Source organism: Cladophialophora immunda, assembly GCF_000835495.1.
Source record: "Cladophialophora immunda strain CBS 83496 unplaced genomic scaffold supercont1.6, whole genome shotgun sequence".
Classification (NCBI taxonomy): domain Eukaryota; kingdom Fungi; phylum Ascomycota; class Eurotiomycetes; order Chaetothyriales; family Herpotrichiellaceae; genus Cladophialophora; species Cladophialophora immunda.
In genome coordinates, this window is record NW_015622546.1 from 3,463,091 (window position 1) to 3,487,204 (window position 24,114).

The 24,114-nt window shown below is 52.4% G+C and overlaps 3 protein-coding genes across 3 annotated transcripts; 1 reads left to right on the forward strand and 2 right to left on the reverse strand.

Moving 5' to 3' along the window:
* Positions 1-9,720: 9,720 nt before the first annotated feature.
* Positions 9,721-11,468, reverse strand: PV07_10658 (uncharacterized protein; the record flags this gene model as incomplete). Its single annotated transcript, XM_016398007.1, has 3 exons — positions 9,721-10,097; positions 10,145-10,423; positions 10,472-11,468. 3 exons carry the CDS (start codon positions 11,466-11,468, stop codon positions 9,721-9,723), a joined length of 1,653 nt encoding a protein of 550 aa, XP_016245198.1.
* A 6,698-nt stretch (positions 11,469-18,166) lies between these two features.
* On the forward strand, positions 18,167-21,640 carry PV07_10659 (uncharacterized protein; the record flags this gene model as incomplete). Its single annotated transcript, XM_016398008.1, has 17 exons — positions 18,167-18,236; positions 18,284-18,305; positions 18,365-18,400; positions 18,578-19,079; positions 19,127-19,362; positions 19,410-19,665; positions 19,713-19,735; positions 19,789-19,861; positions 19,909-20,030; positions 20,078-20,191; positions 20,240-20,308; positions 20,362-20,503; positions 20,553-20,696; positions 20,744-20,815; positions 20,872-21,402; positions 21,451-21,516; positions 21,566-21,640. 17 exons carry the CDS (start codon positions 18,167-18,169, stop codon positions 21,638-21,640), a joined length of 2,553 nt encoding a protein of 850 aa, XP_016245199.1.
* A 257-nt stretch (positions 21,641-21,897) lies between these two features.
* Positions 21,898-23,630, reverse strand: PV07_10660 (5'/3'-nucleotidase SurE). The gene is made up of 3 exons (XM_016398009.1): positions 22,823-23,630; positions 22,385-22,749; positions 21,898-22,313 (listed from the first exon to the last, which is right to left on the reverse strand). Exons 1-3 carry the CDS (start codon positions 23,494-23,496, stop codon positions 22,273-22,275), a joined length of 1,080 nt encoding a protein of 359 aa, XP_016245200.1. The 5' UTR covers positions 23,497-23,630; the 3' UTR covers positions 21,898-22,272.
* Between the last annotated feature and the right edge of the window lie 484 nt (positions 23,631-24,114).

Sequence of the window (24,114 nt, forward strand, 5' to 3'; positions counted from 1 at the left end):
CCAAAGCATGGATATGGGGAAGGCAACGGCAGCAACCCAGGCGTTCTCCATCATTCGATCCTCAGGGCGCAAGATTAGCTTGGCATTCTCATCATATCTGTTTTTTTGTTTTGCTTCCCTTGCCATGACGTAGTCAGCCCACCTGCCGCTGAACAAGGCCGAGATCAAAAACCCGAAACCGGCAGGTATGTAGGTCAGGCCGACTTTGGAGACGGAGAAGTTGTAGGGAGACCTGGCGAAGACATCTTGAACCGAAATGTTTACAATATATAGGGTGCCAAAGGCAAGCGATGCCCAATATGCTGTGAAGAGTATGGGAAGGTGGCGCAGAAGTAAAACCATCTTCAATGGGTCGAGAAGTACCTGCAAGGACAGCCGAAGGACTCGTCTCGTCCGGGAGCGGGTTGTGGAGGCGCAGGGCATGGTATCTTCCTCGCGGGAAACGTCCTCACTGGAGTCCTCGCGCTTCCTGACAGTCTCGGGAAGTGCGAAGAGAAGAAAAGCGAGGCTGATTCCTCCATAGATGACCAAGAACCACTGGGTGCTTCTCCAGCCCCATTGGGCAGCTAGGAACCTTGTCGAGGGCATCAGCACGTATATCGCTGCGGATTGACAGATCAGAGAAGAAGGTCCTAGGGGATTTTAGTCATCTTTTATCCTGTGAGACTTACCCGCCGATGATGGGTGCGAGCAGTGGTCCGCACAACGGTCCCATGTAGAAACGACCCATCGCTTTACCTCTCTCAAAAGGCTCCCATATGTCCGCCAATGTACCCGCTCCCACTGCTTGGACCGATGCACCGGCGCCACCAGAAAACATGCGCATAGCAACGAAGACACCTATCGATCGGGCCGTTGCAGAGAGAATTGCGAAAAGGACGAAAAGAAACAAGGAAACGAGGTAGGTGGTGCGACGGCCGGCCGTTTCGCTCAGTGCTGACCACCAGAGTGGACAGAAGGATATGCTGAGCATGTAGAGGGCGACGGAGAGATTGGTGACGGTTGGACTGGCATGGAGGTCTCGGCCTGTATCAGCCAAAGCCGCTGTGCAGGGGTCAGCAGGCTGAAGTCGAGTCTAATTCAGATCAAATAACTTACGATAAATGATGGCACTCCCAAGTGACGTGGCCGCAGCGGCAAAGGCCACCACGAACGTGATGAACCACTTTCTGCCTTTAGGATAGAGATATGGGTCATCAACTTCGGAAATCATCGCCAGGGACGGGAAGAGACCTCTCCTTGCGGAAAGAGGGGTGATGGTGGCTTGCTTTTGTGATTCCAGGTTGGGTTGTAAGTCCGCAGCCGTGGTATCTGTCGCCTGATCCGGGAGTTTTGAAGAGACTTTCTCCAGGTTTGATCTTTGCTCCATTTCCAGTTCGTGGAGTGATGGTATTGCCTCTGATTTCGCCTCATGGGCTCTTATGTCTTCGTCGCGGCTTATGACGTCGTTGTTCTTCGGGGCAGTTTGGGTTAGATGCCTGTCTTGTTCTTCCATGGCGCCTATGTCTAGCGGGAAACAGTGCGCAGACTGATCCGATCATGGGTTTCTTATGTCATTTCTGCGTAAGTCGGTGTGGTAAACGCAGCGCTGGCAGTCTAAGGCGTGAGAATACTTGAGCAAAAGAGCCCCAGATCCAAAGAGAACACACCAAGTAGAAGAGAAACAGGTCATACGCAAGAGTCGAAATCGAGATTTGTCATTGAGGGAAAGCACATTGCTGCGGGTGACTGACTCACTCATAAAGAAAATTAACGCCGACTTCGGTGAGAGACTTGGATTCCACCTCTACCTGTGCGAAACAACGACGAGAAAATCGAATGCATGGTCAGAGGCACGCGCGCAGTTGCCGAATTTGTCGCACTGTCGCACCCAGCTTAGGGGCTGCGAAGTGGTCGGCAAGCTTGCCGGTGCCATTAGCGAATTGATTGGGGGTTGCTGGAGATCAGCATCAGACGCTCCACTGTGTGTAGATAGGGCCTAGCCAAAGAGGTCTAGTGAGGTCATCTATGCTCGGCCTTGTAGAGTTTGGCAACAGGTGCGGGACGAGGCTGCAGGATCGAGGATCTTTAGGTTGGGCCCAGTCTATTCAAGGAGCTAGGAACCCCCATCGCGCAATCGGTAATTCCAAAGTCAAAACAGCGCACTTCGTGCCGTACGTGGGTCGATCTGACGAACGAGAAAGTCGGGCAATACGTTTCTCAAGTTCATATAGTCAGAGCAGGAGGATGCGGAAGACGCTTCGGCGGATGCAAGCTGAAGACCGAGGTAGACAACCCCCTCCCCTCACAAGACATCAGTCAAGAATTGCTATGCGGGAGTCCGGTTTCGCCCTCCTGCCACCACGTGAATATGGGGCGCACGTGAGTTTGAGAATGTCCATATTGAGAAGCTCCAGTCCATGCTTCCCGCCCATGCAGCCTCCTGGCGCTCAGACCTACTTATCCATTCAGAGGCGTCGCAGGTAAAGGGGCGGTGATGGAGGGAGGCATGCATACTCGGCGGTGATTGGCTGCCTCGTCCTCGTCCTCGTCCTACCTTGTCGCCCTAACTAGACCCGTTTTGGCGATTCTCAAAACCCCCTGCCAGCCGCAAGAAGTCACTGCCCTTCTCAGCCTTATTGAACATCTCTTCATAGACCATGGATTTCCTCCATGAGTTTGTCTTTCAATCGAATTCTACAGTCATTGTTATTTCGAGCATCGCCGACCTCACCACCAGAAAGGCCGGACCAGAACAATGGCAGATCCGGCGCAGTTTCGGTTCAAGCAGCAACATCCGAATATTCCGTCCAAGAATCCAAGCCTTTCCAAGGAACGGTGGGAAGGGCTGAAGCCAATGATCTCAGGGCTCCTCCTCCAAGGAGTTCCCATCTCAGAGATCCTAAAACGACTCGAGTCCATGCATATTCACGTCACACGGAGTCAGATCACCACCCAGCTGAATAAATGGGGGATTACCAAAGACAGGGCGCAACTTCATCAGGGCCCGAGACTTGACTCTCAAGTTGCTCCAGTTGTCAATCAAAACTCTGCCGAGGCGTCATTTTCAGACATGGACACAGAGGCTCTGCCGTCTGAACGCCGGGCAATTATGGATTTCGAGGCCGTTGCCACCTTACAACAACTCGAATCGTTGAAGATCGAGATAGACACAACTAATCAGCCTGAGAACGCCGACGCATCTCGATTACTTGGTGAAAGTTCAACAAATCTCATGGACGAAACAGGTCCGGATGCTGCTCTGTGCGTGCCAAGCATCGGTGACCTTACAGCCCTCCTGAGAGCCTTCGAGGACCCTTATGTCTTGCCCACCAAAAGCCCACTCGCAGACAGAGCTCAGATATTCGACATGGAATCTGAAGTAGCGATATATTCGACGTTTGACATGCCTCCATACGAATTATCGAGCTTGAATCTCGATTACCAGCAACTTTTTATGCACATACATCTCTCAGCACCAAACGACTGGTCTATTATCGACGGGCTGAGTCACATGGGTATGCTACTTATCAACATGACATGCTTTTCTGATGCCTTTGATGTTTTGTTCTTCGTGACTTCCACACTCAATGATGCCATGAGAATGCGTATATGGTTTAGTCGTCCTCACTTTCTGTTCATTGCCCTGAGCTGCATTCGTTCTGCGTACACTCTGGAGCAAAAGCAGGCTGCAAAAAAGCTGATGAGACGGCTAAGAATCTGGGTTGAAAGGACTCAGCCATATGGAGAGCCAGGATCTGCGCGGTGCATACGAGAGCTGCTTCGAATTGGAGTGGATGGACAAAAGGAGCAGAGCCTTGACGACAGGGCCATTTGGAATTTTGGATCTGCACTTCCTCTGGTGCTCCCTCTTCCCACCATGGTCCGAGAAGGTAAAGAATCGGTCCCTGATTACTTCTACCTTTCTCAAGAGGTCCAAGAAACGATGCTCTTCGCTCTATCGCTTATACAACACGGCCAAGTAACGATGGCGGCCTGGAAACTCGAATACCTCTTCCGGAACGGTTTGCCTGCCAAGCCTACTGATCTGGCACATGACATGTTGTTTCAGCTCTTGGCAGATCCCCGCGTGCCCTATGCACAATACCTGCATGATAAGGTACGACCGAGCCAAGGGAACTCACGATTCCTTGACCGGCTCTCGGGACAAGCTTTTGTGACGTTGATAACTGTTGTTTGCTTGAGGTGGAAGCTCAGAGACACTGACGAATCCACGGACCTTCGTTGGCATGAACACCGGCTTTTGGCTGGTCTTGATTATGCAATTACCGACGTTAGACAAGCCTTGGAGTCGGGCCCAGGAACCGCCGATTACCGCAAGGTTATTGATGAGTATCTGCGCTTGAGCTTAATCGATCCAAGTGAGCAGGTTCGGGCTGTTCGGCTGAGAACTGGGGCTGCGCGTATCGCTGCAAGAGTGGCCGGTATGGAATCCATCTTATCAGAAGCCGAAGCATTTATTAGCAACATCTGGCGTCCGATGCAGCTAATTGAAACAACGGATACGGAGATGATCTCCTCTGCCGCGAGCTCGGATCTTCTTCACCAGGAGCCTGAGAAATCTTTTGCCAGAGATCCATGGCCGGGCCCGACCCTCGCCAGATCTTTGAGGTCGTCGATAAGCTCGTCGTTTCGGTTGTTCAAGTCTGCCGGGCGTCGAAGCACAGCCTCAATTTCTCAGCGTTCTATGAGTACCATGTCTATAGACAGATTGTCGGAGCGAATGAGCTGGCGATTTAGCGTTGCCACGGGCATGTCGTCGAATCCGTCAATACGATAACCTATCTATCGAACTCAGGGATTCCACCCAAACTTTTCAAACGGCAATTCGAGAACACCGGAAGTCCGGCCTTGACCACTCCGGATCTAAAGGCGTGTGACTGGTGCACCCACCGCGCATATCTTGAGTTGCAGAAGGGATAAATCGACGCCAGTCACTGCTGGGTCCCTAGATCAACAGGAAAAGTGTGTCTGGTAGCGGCGGAGGGCTGGAATGGGAGGTGGGCCATCCCTGAAGTCGACATAGCTAGAATGGATTGATACTCTCCATAGTATGGGACTTTGGTGTTGGGTTGCGCTCTGAGACTGACTACCGTCACGAATTCCTTGTACTTAAATAGCTATGTTAGAACTTATAAGACCAAGTCTGGAAAAAATATCGATGCTAGCTGCCATTCCACCAGGCATTGGAGTACCGAGATTGAAAGACACCCGCGCATCACGTTCGCAGATGGCGAATTGGAAAGTGACCATTGGGGAGCGGCTCTGAAGAATATACACGTCCATTTGTCCTTGAAGGCATAGACTTGGGCACCTGAGGTCCGAAACTGATCCCCTTGCAAAGGGGGTGGATGCAATGTTTTGTTCGTGCAGAATGGGTCGCACCCCCTCTACTGCCCTTGGGCAAGACTCCCTTCAGAAATCCACTCTCACACTGTACATCCTGTATCTTCTGATCCTCCCTGATCCTCTTGCCTTCCTCTACTTTGCTTGTTGCCCTGCTTGTCATTTCTATCTCGATCCCAGTCAAGACTCTCCTGCTTGTTTATCTCCACTGCTCAGTCCTTGTCCTACCGGTCTGTTCGGGTGTTACTCGGTGGGTAAGAAACGGGTCCTGCCGAAACTCTTCGCGAAGCCTAGGAGAATGGCGCTGGACTAGATACTGGTATTTTGGATGGTAAGCCGATTGTCTCTAAACGACTTACGCTCATTACAAATATATGTGAGGGAGATGGGAATGCGATTGATGGTGCAGAAGGTATCGAAGCCGCCTGTGTGGAGACTGTGCGCAAAAAATGGAACGCTTCCACGGCTGTACGGCAACGAACCAATCTTGAAAGCTCCGAAATACCTCGAAGTGTTGCCAGATCTGTCACAAATTTACGCTCCTCCCCAACCTCACGCCTCGTCTAGGGCGTTCTGACATATATATAGTTTATTAAGGGGCCTCTAGCCGAAGAGATTGGATTGACCATGTCTAAAAGACCTGGAGATTTGCCACAAAAACTCACTTGCTTCAATTTGCCAGAAAACTTTGGATGAAAGACTGGTTTGAATATAGGTCGCATGCAACAAGAGTGGACGATTGGTTGTTGCATATGGCTAATACACTTTCCGCCTCCCGGATTCGGTGCGGCCTGCATATGTAGGGCATATGCGAGTGCCGCAGCCCTATTTCGCTAGATTCAAGAACATAAGACCATCATCCTAAACAAGGCAAAAGGTATCTACATTCAAGCCACGCGCGATCAAAGCTTCTGGGTTTAACCGAGGATCATGCTTGATAGTCTCTCCCGTCTGGTTATGTTGGAACCACTGGAATATGACCGGATCATCCGCGGTCCTAGGAGGGCCAGTAACCCTCGTCCACTGTTCCAGGGGCCTGAGCCTTGGGTCCTCGTCTGAGAGCACGTTGGTTTGTGGGTTGAAGAACCTGTATGCTGTTAAATAGCCAGCGTCGTCCTCAAAGACCTGCACTCGCCATGGACTGGGTATTTGACCCAGCAGCGCAGTGGCGTCGTGTAGCCCGTAGACGAATGCATCGCCGATCAGGGCAAAAGTTTTGGGATTTCCCGACTGTGTCCGCAGCAGCACTGGAGCGTCGTAACCGAGGAAAACACAGATGATGTCGCCTAACTCTTGTTAGCTGGCTATGAAATGATTGCATCTTGATGAGTCCGAGCCTTGGCCACTCACCAACTTCACAACCTGCAGGTCCTAACCCGATATATCCCCTGTCAGTGACAAAGTACCGTCGACCCTGAAATAGTCGCAAGGCTCGTTCCTCAGAGAATGCAATCGAGACCTTGGCATGATTATTGGAAGCGGGCAATCCGGTCTTACCCCGTTTCCCAAACAGAGCGTTTGGAGAGTCCTGTGTCAACCAAGTTTCCAAATCTGGAAACTTGAGCGTGGGGAATCTCTCTTGTACATGATTCCCAGCCACTGTCTTTGCGTATGCCACCCGAAAAGGCTCACCTGTGACATACAACGGTGCAGTGTCGAGATCGTCAGGCTCCAAAGCCCTCACATCAGCCAGCGTCTCTAAAAGATTGTCGCTTACCGGGATTGGTTTCATCACATGTGTTATTCTGGCGCATTGCACTCCGGCTACCTTCAAGAGGTCCTGCTGCAATTGCTCCTCCCATCTACATTCTGCCCAGCACCGTGAGTACCCAGCGGCGAGCTGCATGCCAACCTCTCTTCCCACCGCCGGCGGTGCCGAAAAGTCGGGCACCCACGAAGGAGTTCCGGACTGCTCTCTCCTAGCGAGAGAGCATGCCTCGAAAAGGTCAAGTCGCTGCACATGCTCAATGTGCACCAGCATGACCTCTTTATAAGCATGTGCGACCGGTAGGTCATAGCGGGGCTCGATCCGAGAAGAAAACAACGCCGGTAGCAGACCGAGGAGACCATAGACGAGATCCCGTGAGTCGAAACATGCCCTTCCATCCACCAAATTCAGAAGATTCCAAGAGATGGGGTAATTGAACCCCATTTGCGCTAGACGCTTCACTAGCCGCAGCCTCATTCGCGGAACGAGTGACTGTGGGAGGTGCTCGCTCGTATACAGGAAATTGACTGCGTTGGTAAAACGATCCCAGCTTATGGAGCCGTTTCCACAGCACAAAATTACCTCCTTGTTGAGCTGGATCTCCTGGATGACCCACAGCCGTTTGAAATAGTCTCTATCCAAGAGCTGAGCGATGCCCATCCAAGTGCCGCGATCGTACGGGAGCACCGTCCGGTTATCCCAGTGTCTTTCTGTTGCCTCAGGGGTGGCGATGACCAAATTGTCGACGGTCGTTAGGGTCTGACTCCCCAGCAATTCGAGGGTCCGCATCGCGTGGCTACCGTTTGCCGAATCTGGACCCAGCCATGCGACCACGCGCTGGGCACGCGAGTAGATATCGACCATGCGAGGAACCTGTTCGTTGCGTTCGCTGACATCCGACTGATTGATGCAGAGGGCGTCGATCCACATCGTGCGTGGTTTATCAGGGTAGCGAAGATGACGAATGGCAGAGGCGAGATTCTTCCTGATGGAGAGCTTCGAGGAGGCGGTGCCGGTTGCGATGTATACTGTTTCAGGATGAAGTGGTGAGTCCCATGCGTAGGACAAGGCTTCATATCTCGGCTCGTAGTCTTCTGTCCCTTCGTTCGACTGGAGGTACAGGGATGGATCGATAGTATCGATGGGGTGCGTCCACGATGAGATCTGTGACCCTGTTTCCGGATTTTTGTAGGAGAACAGGAATCGATAGCTTGCGCGTGCCTCATGAACATCCCAGTTTGGGGGCAGTGTTTTCTTCAACTCTGTCAGGGCCATCCGTTGCGAGACCGTCGGATGAAGCGGCAGCAGGGGAACATGTGAGATCTCAAGAAGAATGATGTCCTCAAAATGACCGGGGAGAATTGTGACAAAGCGAACGTCATCCTTATTTTGCAATTTTTTATATGCATAGTTTGGCGCCGCCTCTTCGACGGCGATTGATAAAACGTTCATGTTGGTAGGACAAGTGGTGGATGGATGCGATTGCTCTGCTTCAGTTTGGTGGGGCGTGGGTACTAAGATTACACCAGAAAGCCTCTTTTTATTAGCACTGTCCTATAAAGTTGTTTATTACAACTCACCTTCTTTTTAACTTTATTATCTTCCTTGAAGTAGCAATATCAAACTCTCAAAGCTTATCTATACTATTAGAGATACGCACAGTTAGTGGGCACTGTTCGTCTGGCGGAGAGCCTACACAGGAAAGCAGGTTGCGTGGGAGAAGCAATTATCCTAGCCAGTTGAAATGTGCCTCGTCCAGGCAGCAATTTGGCTTGAAATGACGCCCTGACCACTCCTGGTAACAATAGACGAGCCAAGACCACGGAACCAGGCCTTTGCGAGTACTTGGTTTGACCCTGGAATTTTGGCACCGCCCCTCGAAGAACGCTTGCGGGAAGTAACTTAAGGAGGTCAAGCGGGAGATTTTTGTAGAGAGACTTGGCGCACCTTCGACCTTCGATGAGTTAAGAATGCTCGAGACCGGTGAGTGGTACATCGCGCATTTGGCTTCCTCGCGATTGTTGTAGCAAAAATTGCTGTAACAGATCATGTTCCAGGATACCAGCCAGATGGTCTCGCACAAGGACGTTGCCCCGTCGTCACCATTGCAGTGCTGAGGCAGATTCTGCTGTAGCCGAAGGTACATGGTGGAGGATTTGGTTGTGAAGAAAATTCGGGTGACGGAGTCCTTTCTGTCATATCTGACACTGTTCAGTGCAGAATCTGACAACTCGAAAGCTCCTGCCCGGTTTGGACATCCGGGAAGTTCACCATTTGATCTGCCTCGTGATCACCAATATGCAATCGGCTGCTGCTATCTGCGAGAGCAAGAAATCTATTCGGATGCTTAGTCTGTCGTCGATACGAATGGTTCACATGCTGAAGTAGTAAGTGGCCGGAAAGGGGATTCTATAGTGTTCAGAATTTGGACGAGATGGATACGGAAAAGCCTGCTGTTGATACGAGTTTCACTCAAGGACAAGAGTTTTCTCGAATCTAGCTTCCTCTAACTAAAGCATGGTGATTCTGGAGAGAAGGCATCGTATTTCGACCTTTCAAAAGCCATGTGAAACATCGGAAACTGGGAACCCTGGGGGTCAAGTTGTGGGAACCTTTGCAAACTCAGGGCAGTGCTCACGCTACTCAGGGGCATTCCTTAGGGACAGTCAAACTGCGCTGGGCCGTCTGCTTCCATGCGTCCACACTTCCTCCGCGACCTGTGTCTGCAACTCCCGCTCTTCATCGCCAAGCTTGTCACCAAAGACAGTTGCGATTTGCTCCAAGCTCTTGCCCGAGGTTTCCGGAACGAAGAAGAACGAAAACACCGACGCTGCAAAGCAGAAGCAGCCGAAGAAAAGGTAGGTGCCCCACCCGAGCTTGAGCTGCATCTCGGGGACAATGACGCCGATGATGAAGTTCGCAAGCCACACCATGGCAGTCGCAACACCGACGCCCTTGGCGCGCTTGGAGTTGGGGAATACTTCAGCCGGCAGAGTCCATGCCAGGGGCCCATAGGAGCAAGCATATGCTAGGACGTAGATGTCTGAGAAGGTCAGCAGAAGGCTAGCCATGTAGAATATAGGCACTCACAGATAAGAGCGACACCGAACCAACCCATGCCTTTGTGGCTAACCCATTTGTCGTTATACTTGCTCACGATCCCGGCCATGATCATGTGCGGGATGCCCATGGCAACGCCTCCGAAGATAGCAAGCTTGCGCCGGCCCAGCTTGTCAAGAAACAGAAAGGTGGGGATACCGGCCACGAACTGGCAGATGTTGACCATGCCGCTGAGAATGAGGGACATCTCATAGCTCTGACCCAGAGCGGCGAAGAATATCGGCGCATAGTACACAAAAGCGTTGATACCTATTACCTGGATTAGTAGATTCGTGGAGGCAAGAGAGCAGTGCTTACCGGAGAATTGCTGGAAGAACGGAATCGCAAGTGCGACCATAGTCCTGCGCAGGTACTTCGGCCTGAAGAGGTCACCCCACTGTTTGAACTCAAGGAGGATGATATTGGTGTCGGCGCCATGTTCCCGTACAAGTACCCGCTCCTGAAACTCGACCTCACTGAGAATGCCTTTCCACTCCATTTGGACGCGGTTGTCTGTTTCGGGGAGTCGTCGAAGCTTCTGGAGAGATTTCAAGCTTTCTTCATCGCGGTGACGCATGGCAAGCCATCTGGGGGAGAACGGGAAGAACTGCATGCCGATGCCGACCGTCAGGGCGGGAATCATCTGCAGGAGGAAGGGCAGCCTGAACGCCCATTCGCCTGCGATATCGCGGGTGCCGTACGTGATCCAATAGGCGATAATGGCCCCGATGACAATGGATATAGCTTCCAGCACCAGCAGGGAGCCTCTGAGGTTTGGGGGTGCGATCTCGGAGATGTACAATGGGGCTCCCATGGCAAGGGTCCCCACGCCGACACCACCGATAGTGCGCCCAGCAACGAGGGTTCCGAAGTTGTGCGAGGCGGTTTGGATGATGGCCCCAACGCAGAAGAACGCCGTCGCCGCGGCGAGACCCAGCTTTCGAGAGTAGCGGTCGGCAAGCATGGGGAAGAAGAGACAGCCGACAAAGGCGCCAAACTCTAGCATACCGGTCATAAAGCCGGTGTTGAAGCCATAGTGGGCGTGACCTGGGGCCACCTCGGGGAACTGCTTGCGGAATTGCGGCATTGTAAGGATAAGAGAGATCACACCTTGATCGTAGCCGAAGGAGAAGCCACCGAAGGAGGCCAAGAGGGCGGCACCAAACACGTAGGGGGATCGCACAATGCCGCTGATGCCCTTGTTATCATAGCTGATGTCGACGATGGACTGGCCATGGGAGAGATGGAGTTCATGGTGCTCGACACTGTCGGTTTTGCTGATATTGGCCTTTGGGTTATTTTCAACCTCCGCCATCATGGTTCTTGGCTTCGATAACGGGCAGTCTGAAAGCCGATGTGGAACGGAATACCTGTGGAGTAGTGCTGGTGAATAGCCGATGGAGATTGGTGAAGAGAGGGCATCCTCATGATTGAGGAGGGAAGCGATACTTATGTATGAAAAAGTGGCTCTTTTCTTTTCATCTTCTGCCCCGACGTCTGGAGCTGATGGGCCCCGTGGGGAATATTCCGTTTTCACCTGGTTGGTTTAGAGCCACGGGGCGAAGTCTCTGGGATGTTCCGAAAGAAGGAAAGCGTTTGTAAGCACTGCTCTACGATTCGTCGGAATTTTGAAGCCCCGCTCGGACATAATAAAGCAGCCCACATCGGATTTATATTGAATACCGTCTTATGCGCGATTCTGGTAGGTAAGGAACTTTTGGGAAACCCGGTACTATAGAGTTGCATCGGACACAGCTTGCAAGGGCGCGATACGGCCGGTGAGTATAGGCCCTCCGTGTCTGCGTCGGAGCAAGAAGGGTTGTCTGCTGGCGATGCCAACATTTGGCGCTCTTTCTCGTCTAGTCCGCCGCAAGGTGAGCATTGATATCACTTCTGCACAGCTCCCGACGACAAATGAAGGTGCTATTATTCGGCCCCAGTTAAGCACACACAAAACCGGTCTTTACGCTGCGGATTTGAGCAGTGCGCCCAGCGGACAGACTCCCGTGGAGAGACTGCGGTTTTGGGTTCTTGTGGTAAGTCTGATTTCAAGGCATCCTGATCAAAATCTAACCCAAGTGTTTTTATAGCCAAACTGCATGCTTTATTCCACGCTCCAAGCCATCATTCAAGCTAGCCACGAGTGTCCACACATCGCCTCTTTTCCCACTGATCCCGTAGATCTCAACTCCGCCGCCCTCCTGACCAAGCACTGCCACGTATTTGCCGTCGTCAGTGAGCCGCATGCCGCGGATAACATCGACGTTAGTCCGCACGTGCTTGATGCTCTCCACATTCTTGCCATTCTCTGATAGCAGAATAATGGCAATGGCGTCTCCTGCGGGCAACTCTTTCGGAACGCCCTTGAGGTGAGGTTCACGTTGGGCAATGTGTCTCTCCCACCTATTGCTGGCATATAAGACGTTCGGGATAGTGGGGTGGAGGGAAATCTCGGAAGAATCCATCATGGACTGATGCAAGGGGTGGACGCTTGGAGGGACAACGGTGGGTGCAAACCCATCGATCGGCTGGATGTCTTCCGCTGGGGCCGTCGACAAGTCAAAAGGGATGACGGTGTGCGAAAGTTCACCAATGACATACATGATTGCTTCTAAGCCGAGTCAGCTAGGTTTTCGAAAGCAACTAGAGAGACATGCCATCAGGAGTTAACACTGCATGTCGAGGTCCTGTGCCTGGAGGACACTGAAGCCAGCCACATATCTCAAGCTTCATCCCCTCGCGTCGAAGAATCCACACCCGGTCCGATCCCAAATCTGGAGTATACAGCAACCCCCTTTTGTCTTCGAGTATCTGGTGTACGTGGCATTGTCGCTGTCGGGCTGCGTTCGGGCCGTGCTCAACCGACTCGTAGGGAAAATCAGGAAGAGCCTCTACCCGCGGAGAGTCTCTCAATAGGAGCCCCTCTTCTTCTGTGATGGTGATAGGATATAGGGCAACAGATCCTCCGAGATACTGCCTGTCGTGAGCGAGGAACGTGAAGTACTCGGGGTTACTTACAGTGGCGAGCGCAAGAGCAGACTTGTCTCTAAGTGTGACGACTGTCCAAACTGCATTAATCAAAAGGATGTAAGGTAGGGTAATGCATACTCACAGTGAGCAGGAGCTCCCAGGGTAGATTGCTGGCTCGTAATTTTGCATGTCTTTTTCACATGATCGATTTCGAAGCTGTACAGAAGACCGGACTCCAGACCCTCGGATAGACCAACTAAGAAATCAATGCTCCCTTGCGATGATGAGCGCTCTACCCAGGAAGCATTGAAGGGCGCCGGATAATTGGCCAGAATGCTCAATTCGTTTTCGATCAGGTCAAGGGCCAGTATGGTGAATTTGGATCTGTCACCGGAGACCAAAAGCGAACGTTTCATGGAGTGCTGTTCACTTTAGTGATGAACTGTTTGATGCAAGACTTGCGGCGACAGTGGCGTACGCGCTGGCAAGGCTTATGAACTCGATACAGTGGTCAGCGTGAACTCATAGTATATACGGCCACCAGAGTTATAGTTGGGCGCTGAAAGTGTTCGTACTCACATCGTGCGAGAACTTTCTCCTGTCAACAACATTACCATAACCTGTGCCTTTCTTTCAGCTAAATTGCTAGGAAACTGAAAGAATCGGCATAACCGGGGTATCTGCTGGTATGCCGGAGGTAACAAACTGCTCACTTACCCTTTTCCCAAAAGAGTAAATCCGATAAGGAGACTCTTCATTTGCCACTGCAACCCCTTGAATATCCGCCCTGTGGGAATGTCAATGCCTCAGGATTAGGCAATACAGTGGCCAGGCTAAACCACGTTGTTGACGTGACCATCGAAATTAATTTTTTTCATATCCTCATGCTTCTGTCTCGAAGAAGCGAATTTACTGAACCTCTTCCACCACAATGGCACCTCCCACTCATTTCAAGCTTAACACAGGCGCTCAGATTCCCACAGTCGGCCTTGGTGGGTGTCTATATTATCGACATCGAGACGGGTACTGATATTATGCACAGGAACCTGGAAATCCGAGCCAGGAGAGGTTCGAAAGGCCGTGGCCTTTGCCCTCAAGGATGGATACCGTCACATTGATGCAGCACTGTGAGATTTGCACTATTGGCCCGGCCAGTTCTCACTAACGAGATGCAGAATATACGGTGAGACGAGGTACGCGCGTTGATAACGGGTCTAATGACATTTCTCAGGGAATGAGAACGAAGTCGGCCAAGGTATCAGGGATAGCGGCGTGCCTCGTGAAGAGATCTTCATCACCAGCAAACTCTGGAACACCCACCAACCTAATGTCAAGGAAGGGTTGCAGAAGAGCCTCGACGCTTTGGGTGTTGACTACCTTGACCTCTATGTAAAGTGTCTCTGGGAAAGACGGTTCAAGCTTCGGACTAACAAACGCGATCAGCTTATCCACTGGCCTGTTCGACTGGTTCCGGTGAGAGGCGTTGCTCATTGTTCGGATTCATAAAGCTGATTCCACCACAGAACGAGACCAGCGAGCTTCTTCCCGTCAATCCGGACGGTACGCGCTCGGTTGACCGATCATGGGATCAGAACGAGACCTGGCGCCAGATGGAAGACGTGTACCGGTCTGGTAAAGTCAAGGCAATTGGCGTCGCCAACTGGTCGATCCCCTATCTGGAGGAGCTGTGTAAGAAGTGGACGGTCGTTCCAGCAGTGAACCAAGTCGAGCTTCACCCGTTCCTTCCTCAACACGAACTCAAAGATTATTGCGACAAGCTGGGGATTCTGCTCGAAGCCTACTCGCCTCTTGGCTCCACTGGTAAGCCTGACCTAACGATCTCGTCGTCGACGCCTTCTCATATAAGCTCCCTAGGTGCCCCGATTATGTCGGATCCCGATATTCAGCAGATTGCCGCGAAGAATGGCGTCACGGCCGCCACAATCCTCATCAGCTACCACGTCAACAAAGGTGTCGTCGTGCTTCCAAAATCCGTTACCGAGAAGCGCATCTCCAGCAACAGAGAGGTCATTCCGCTATCTCAGGAGGACCTGGCTCAGCTCGACGGTCTGGCCGCCAAAGGCAAGGCACAGCGTCTGAACACGCCTCTCTGGGGTTTCGATCTCGGTTTTGACGACTGGTACGGCCCCGTCAAGTCGAAGTAACCTGATATTATCAGGGTCTTAAAAGTTAGTCCCTAAAAGAGATCTGTCCGTATTTCATATAGGTTTCCAATTATGTGTCACAAGGACAAGGATATTGTCGGAGTCGAGACCGGCGTAGAGCTGCGTGAGATATTCCCAAGCAAGGACGACCACCCATACATACAAGAACAACAACGGTGTCCTATACTGACGTTTTGTGGGCGTGTCTTCTTCAGAAGCCGTCGACTTGAACTACAGCCATTTTTATCTGCATCCAGTTGTCTCGCCTTCAGGCGGTAATAACGTAAAATGAAGGTAAGAACACGTCCCGAAGAAACGTCGGAACTCATAGCCAGAGTTGAAAATACAAGCATAACCATTAAATTCTATTTATCAAGTCTATACCTTGTAAGGTGCCGGTGCGATGCCCTCTTTCAAAGCTTTTATCCGCATGGCAAGGAGCTTGGAATGGAAGCGGGTATACGGAAGGTATCCTACCATGATCCAAAAATTGTGCACTCCTGTCTCCCGGTAAGCGGTCTTAAATTCACCTTCCTCGTCGATACCCCAGATGGGACCGCACTGATCAGCAACTGTGTCGCCAAGAGTGGAACGAACAGAGTCGATGGTATTGGAGAAGCCAGTCGCGAAGACGATCAGGTCGAACTCGCGCTGACGGCCTCCATTGAGGATCACCTTGTCCTCGGTAAAACTCTCGATATAGCCCGGTTCGACTTTGATCTTGCCATTGATGATGTGCTCGCAAGCACCAGCGTCGAAATAAAAGCCCCCGTTACGCGTCTGACCAAGGGTTGAATTGCCGGTTCCACGTTGACCACGCCATGTTCGAAGGCCACGATTATTAAGTCCATCGAGCAAAGGCCGGTCAAGATCCTCAAGAATCTTGGCGTTGCGCTTCGCAAGTTCCTCGCCGGGCCCGATGGGCGTGGCAAAGAAAAGGCGGTCCTGTTCCTCGAGATCAGGGCGGTTGCCGTTGGCATCCGGCGCATAGTTGCCGATCATGCGCGGAACAGAGTGCGTCAGGGACATGATGTAGGTTGGCGACCGCTGAAGGAGGGTAACGTCGATGCCGCGGCGCGAACAATCGAAAGCCGTATCGAACGCGGAGGAGGAGCTGCCCACGACGCAGACCTTCTTGCCGACAAAATCACGCGAACTGTCGTGCGCAGTCGAGTGGCGGAGGACACCACCCTTGAAGTCTGTCATACCGGGAATGACAGGCATCATTGGGACGCCGCAGAGTGAGGTCGCCATGACGAGTTGTTTGGGGTGCAGTGTGCGGGTTTCCTTGCCTTCTTTGTTGATCACTACGGTCCAGTTTCCCTCGTTGTCTTGCTCAGCCTTGATTACCGACGACTTCGTCCACACGTTGAGCTCGAGGGCCGAGGCATACCACTCCATATACAGGCCCTGCTTCTGAGCGGGAGTGTATGTGGGCCAGTGCTTGGGGTACGCGAAATACGGCAAGTCATCGGCCCAGTGCGGAAAGTGAAGTGACAGGTACTCGTATCGCTTCTTCCAGACGTCACCAACCTCCTCGTTGCGCTCAATGATGAGGCTGTCCATGCCGAGCGCCTTACACCTGGCAGAGAGCGCGAGGCCGCTACTGAAAGTTAGCTCCTGCAGGCCAGGGGAAATCTAAAGACTCACTTCTGGCCGCCTCCAATGATCAGAACCTCGGGGTTGGCTGCGTCGACATCCTTGGCCCTCTGATTCTCCCAGCTAATCGGACCGGTCATGTGTCCGTCAGCTGGGGCAATTTCAGGGAACTGCTTAAGTTGCTCGGCAACCGTGTGCATGGTGTAGATCTTCCAGCCCTCTTTGGTGAGAACCGAGTTGATCACAGCCGAAGCAATAACGAGCTCTGTCTCGAAGGATACAACAAATTGTAGTTGAGCAAAGTCGGCGAAGGGACGGGCCACATTTGGGGCGGGTTTCAGGAACTTGAAGTTCGTGGCCCTGGTAGTGGGGAACAGGTCCGTGGCGGCCTTCAGAATTGCAGGTCTGAAGTTGAAGGTGCGGTAATCCCAGGTGAAGGAGAGCTTGTCCCGCCAAACACCTAAGCAAGAATTAAGTCATATGGCACAGCGGCGAATAAGGAGGAAACTCACCATGCTCCAGGAACGCATCAGTGAACCCCTGAGCATCTCCCCTCTCCATGACCTCAGAGAGGCGTTGCACAACGCCCTCGGCCTCTTTTTGGGCATCGCAATCGCTGGGAATCTCAACGCCAAGAGTGTCGGAAGTTGGTAGAGAATGATTGTACTTGAAGTCATACATGAAGTTGTCAGCGACGGGAGGTTTAGCAGCAGGCTCCAGCTCGACATAGCTGACGCCGACTTTGGCCTTTAGGTCGTCAATGTCGACCTTGTTGTCGATGGCAGTCTCATAAGCCGTAATGCGAGGCATGTCTGCGATTGTGAAGTTGATGAGTTGTCTGCCTCTCCATTCCCAGAGGCGCAGCTGCGCTCATTTTTCATGTATACACCAGGCCTCATTACGTCCGGCGAAAATGGGGGATGATGCGGCTGCTTTCAGCGACAAAGCATGGATCGGAGATAAAAACTTGCTGATGAGCGTTTGCCACTGTTCAAACACTTGCATCAGGTGTGGTACCACTCTTTGGAGCATCTGTTGCCAGTTGAGATCTACGGTTAAAATCGACCTATATGTGGGTTACGGTGTGTGGGTGTTTGAACATTGGCAGAGCGATGCGCGAAACACGGATCGGATTTCATTATATCCGATATCACATGACCGGGCGAAAGCTCTGCTTTGGTCCGACCTTGGCACATCGACATTTGCTCCGCCGATTTCCAGTACCACTTTTGTTCGTCAATTATACTCACCCACAGTGGACACTGACCTTAATCTCAGCATGGTCGAGAAGTTAGGACCGGACCAATCAACCATATCGGACAAAGCCTTGCGCCGTCTCCGCAGCGATGGTAATGTTGACGAGGTTTCGAGAGCTTCTAAGAAGCAGCGAAGACAGCGCCCGTGCTACAGTTGCGAAGGTGAGTCGATCCTTGGGACCGGTAGGCTCAAGAATAGAGGGCTGATCCTCGATCCCCAGAATGTCGCAGACTCAAGATGAAGTGCGATCGGCAAGGTGAGGACTAGACCGTATAGAAGTTGTCCATAGGCTGGAAGAGATATCGCAGTGCCATGCTCAAATTGTGTCCGCCGGCACCGGGTTGAATTTTGTAAGAGGGCCGCGAGCAGCACCGCACCGTCTCGGTTTGTTCACCGTCACAATAGCACGAATGTAGCTGAATTGGTATCACAGTCAAGATTCTCAAGAGCCCACGGAACAGCAGCAGGGTGTCAGACAAGCTCAGCAACCGCAGCCTCCTATCGAATCAACCCAGAACATTTCAGCCGCCTACCCTGCCCTCGACCCTCAACATGCACGGCAGGAGCAACAACCAGATCACCTTGTTCCCTCAGAGTCTCGGTTCCGTGATCAAACAATGATACCAGCGCAAGGATCCGAGGGTGGAACTGCGCTTACAACTATTCACCATAGCCACGACAACCTCGACCAACTCGCGATGCTATCCAGTGAATTCGAGCCATATACTGTTCAACGCCCTCCCTCATACAGTTCTGCTTCGGAAATTGCTGGAAATCTGTACAGCGGTCCCGGCATAGCTAGCGGTCACAGTAATCATGCCTTGCCATCCGCTGACGACGCCGAACAGAGTGGCTCCTACGGTACATTGATGCTAAGTAAAGGGGGTCGGTCAAAGTATCTGGGACCAACCGCAGGCAGTGAATGGTTGAAAGATGTATGTCTCCTACGTTTAACAGCACAGAGAGAGCTGAATTATTCTAGTCTGAAACGCAAGATGTATCTGACACTCCATTGGTTACCCGTGCTTCATCCCCGGAGCCGCCTCAAGCCGCCGTCCATGTTCAGTCTGCTGCTTCGGCTTTTGGCACCGCCCCTATTGCCTTTCCTTTCAACACATCAACAGCTCGTATCAGCACTCGGGATCTGCTTTCGCATCTGCCTCCAAGAGAGGAAGCGTGGATACTGGTCGAATCATATTATCGCTATTGTGCTTGGCAGTAAGTGCCGAAGACGAAGAATCAAAGAGGCGTCTAACATGATCTAGCCATGACGTTGCTCCCAAGACCCGGTTCCAAAAGACATTTGATCGTGTCTATAACCTGTCGGAAGGAGCTTCATCATCTCCAGTCAACCCTCAGGAGATCGCTCTCGTTTACATAATTCTAGCTCAGGGGACCATGTTCAATATTGAGATGCCCAATTATGATCCGTCAGTCGAAGACTGGCTACATCTCTCCGAACGGGCCTTGGTCAAGGGACGCTTTCTATCAAACAACATGGTGGCTGGCTTACAAACTCTGGTTGGTTTTGTTTGCACCGCCTGTAGCCGGTCGCTAATAACTGTCAGCATCTAATGGCTCATCTGCATCTGTGCGCCACCAAATGTGAAGTCTACCCTCCTCGCGGCGCTGACAAGTTGCTAGGCATTTGGACAAAGGGCGATGCGGTGACAATGCTTGGCCGCTGTGGGGGCTAGTTATGCGTTTAATTCAAGCGGTAAGTTGTAGCTCTCAAAGAGCAACCATGAAGCTTAAAGTATCTAGATGGGCATGCATCGGGATGGTGCCCGCTGGAACCTGCCCGAGGATGTCGTGGAAGAGAGACGCAAGGTGTTTTGGGAGTGTAATGCTGCCGACACCTTCCAGGCGCATTGTTTTTCAAGACCGTATGATTTTTCCATATATGGCCCATGAAAAAGCTGAATTAGGACAGGTGCGCCATTAACCCTGAGCATTGTGACACGGCCTTCCCTTCGGAGGCGCTCAACCTCAACGGGGAAAAGAGCTATTCCTTACTACGGTTTGAGCTATCTCAGCTGTCGTCCGAGTCTGTATTCTCAAATCCGAATGTAAGTCACCGCTGACCAGGCTTCAGGATCCTCAATATGGCAATGAAGGTGCGGAAACCCGCGTATTCCGATGTCATCGACCTAGACCTCCGGCTGTATGTGCCTACAAACCAAACTTTGTTTATACGGTGAAGCTGAAGTGGTCTAGTTGCGAATTTGAACGCAACCTTCCATTCTCTTTACGTTGTCGAGCAGCGCTTTTGTCAATGCCCTCTCGGTACCCTCAGTCGGAGACAGCAATTGCGGCATCTCCAGAACCATCCCGCAGGTCGATGACCATATCCTTTCAAGTCCATTCTCCTCTTCTGTCAACTTCAGCCTTGCACTGACGTCGTCTAGCAAACAAATCTTGCGCTCAACATCTCCGAGACGATCATCAATCTACATCGACCTTATTACGCGAAAGCCCTTTACGACGACGTCGATGATCGCGTCAAATCCGTCCACGCGCCTTCATTTTTGACTGTGATAGAACGATGCGCGGTGAGACGGAGCGTGAAATTTCTCTGGCCGTTATCTGACGTTACCAGATCATCATTGCCATGGTCACCGACATCCATGCTCGATTTCCGGCTGTTAGCATTCGGCAGTGGAATTTTTGGGTGAACACATTGATCCACATCACACATGAGTCCGGGAATGCTCATGCTTTCTCTAGTACCACGTATTTGGATCTGCTCTATGCTTAGGGACGTTGGTCCTCCGAGATCCAAGCAACTCTATGGCCAACTTTGTCTTGGCACAGATCGATGCAGCTATCGACTTATTTACGTCCTTAACACAACTTGGCACCAATACCCCCAGATACCACCGTAACCTACAGTGGCTTGTCAAGCTGCGTGCTCGGGCGTCGTCCAAGATCTCTCGGGCGTCTACTGCGCAAAAGGCCAATGCGGAGCGAGGCGCGGATCCGGACGTGAGAAGGAGTAGCGAAGATCGAGAGGACGGCGAAGATGTCGAACTGCTTGGGTGGCGCACCAGGCTCATCGAGCGGGCGGGTCAAGATCGCCTGACCATCCGAACGATTCGCTTCGCAGCGACGCCAACCGGCTCCCACATCACAGACATCTCGGGTCATCCACCAGACAACCGTCAGCCAGTAGGTCCTCAGGGTCAACCCAGAACCGCAGAAATGATGATGCCGAGCGCATCTCTACCCTTCCTGACTCCTGATCCAACAGATGATCTTGTAAGGTTGACGACCGAGTTGGTGATGGCCTGCGCTGACATGTCCTAGCTACGCGACTTCTGGGACCCAATGCTCCTCCAAGATATATTTGGATCCTCCCACGATCAGGCAAATGTGAGTCCAATTTGCAGATGTTTGTTTCAGCAGCTAACGACGGGTGTAGCTCTTCGGAAACAACGGATCTGCCTGGTGGGAAGCCGACGCGACCGCCGCAGAGTCGACTCAAGCACGACCCTGAAGGTTCCCACAACTTGGGCGCGGGTTCCCAATCTTGGGGGGTGTCACACATCATCCAGAAGGCCCAAGTTCCTGGCTCCTTCTCGGGTATTGTTGCCAGGAGGAGAAGGAGTACATCATACCGAGTACCCTTAAGGGTATCTCTTTATCCAACTTGCTGCCCTCGCTAGGTAACTTTTAATTAACCAATGACGTGCGGAGTTTGGCACGCCGCTGGTCCAAATGATGAAGCACTAGTCGACGCCGTGACGTCCTTCTTTATCACCGCTTGGTAAACAATTTTGGCCCCCGGTAGGTGCCCGGGGAGTATATGCTAGGTTCCCAGCTTCAACTGCTACTGATGCGCACTTATTTTCAGAGATTGTTGCCAGGATCAAATTTTCCCGATGAAACTGCCAGCACACACTCGTTCCTATTGACCAAACTACATATGGGCAAGTCCAAGCCATCGTAATCGCAGGCAAACGGCCTCGGTCGATTACAGAAATACGAGGAACCGCTTAGCTCTGCCGCTGCAGCGGAAGTGGCGAGGGAAATTTTCGGCACTCAGGTTAGTCTTCTCATCAAGAGTATTTGTATTTGTACTTGTGACGAGTGTGGAACATGGCAAATCTAATTATAGCCGCTTAGAGTTTACTCGTGCCGAAGAGGATGGTTGTCCTCGAGTTCTTTCTCTGTGTGTGTGAGAGAGAGAAATGTCAGCGCCACGAGTCTTACAAAAAACAAGGAGGGAGAAAACACGTACTTGTCAAGACGCCACGAGCCTTGACTGCCATCTTGGTGGCCGGGTCCTTGAACGCCACGAGCGGCTCCATGGCCACTCGGAGATCGGTCTGGTCTTTGCCCAGCGGAGCGTCGTAGTCGACGGCGAAGACGGAGACGGTCCCGTAGCAGCCTTCGTCGACCACGCTGGTCTCGCCGGGCAGGGCGCAGTTGCCGTTGATGCAGCGGTTCACGCCCGTGGCGAGATAGTTTCCGTAATGGAACGTGCCCGTCGTGGCGTTGTATAGGGCCGAGTCGGTGAAGCCGCCTCCGGAGAAGCGAGTCTGGATGAAGGGCGGGGCGACGCAAGAGTCGTTAGTGAAGGAGGTGATGACCGGGGTGTTGACACTTTTGAAGGGATTGCACATTAGTTGTTGCGCTCTTTTCTCTCACCCCACGACTCAACTCGTGTACAACTTACTTCAGCCCATAGCCGACCGGCATCAGCCTCTTGCCCGGCTTCGTCCCATTCACGAGTTGTCCGACAATATTGGCAGCCAGCCGGCCCTGGATGGTCGCCGGGTCGGGGTGGCCTGAGGCTGTGGTCTTGTTGATCCAGGTATATGCCCTCTGCTCGGTGTTGCCTCCGGAGAAGGCGATGCCGGGGATACCTCGACCAACGGCGGCGTACGTGCCTCCCATCGTGCCGCTCAGGGTGTACAGAAAGCTGCCCACGTTGGTCCCGTAGTTGGGCCCGCCCACGTACAGGTCGATGCTCTTGTTGGCGTAGTGCAGCGGGAGCACATGGTCCAGGGCCACAAAGGTGCACGCCGCGGGGGTTCCGTTGTAGTACCAGATGTCCGGGTCTATGGGGTCGCGGCCCAGCGCTGGAGCCCCCGCGGGCACCAAGTCGAACTCGGAGGCCGTCGTCAGATTCGGCGACGACGAGTACTCGGATCGGCCCCCTTGGCCGCTCTCGTTGTCGACCGGCGCGACGACCACTACGTCGTGCCCGTCCGCCTTGAGGAAGCGGTAGAACTCGCGGAGCTGGGCACTGCCGAACCCGTCGTCGTTGCCCATGAGAATCGAAACGGCCGCAGACCCGCCGCACAGGGCGGACATGGCGGCCACAGAAGACAGAAGCGAGAGCTTCATCTTGAACAAGAACTCGTTAGGCTGGTTGGACGACGGCAGGGATTTGGGTGAACAAAAAGCTTGCAAGCTCTGGACTCTTGAAGCTCCAAGCCTGGGAAAGAAGCTCGAGAGAGAGGAGAAGAGCAAGCTCGCTGGGCCGCCATCGGATCACCCAGTGCCATTTTAATAAACCGGCTCCCTCTCATCGAGGATCGCCGTCAAGCTTTACGATATGTTGATTAGGTTCGGCACAAACGGTAGAAACTCGTGATTGTAACGTCTCATTGAGCACACGACCACATGCCCGAGCTGGCATAGTGCGATGGCACCAGGAACCGCGAAGGATGAGGAGTCGCTGGATTGATTGGCTGACGATAAGGCATCGGCGAGCTCCATGAGGTCGAATGAAGCATTACGTAGCTCGATGGATGCTTTGCTGCCTCGGTAGCCTCATTAGCCTGTCGCGATTATCTCTGAGAGTCGCCCCAAGTGAGGACCTTTGGTCTAAGTCGATCGGGAGCGAGATCGGGGGGGTCCTGGTACTCATCATAGACCTACATTCTTCTGGAAAACTGGGTTCATACTCGGTTGATTATGCCCGTTTTTGAGCCACATTCCGAGCCCCGCAATATGCGGAGA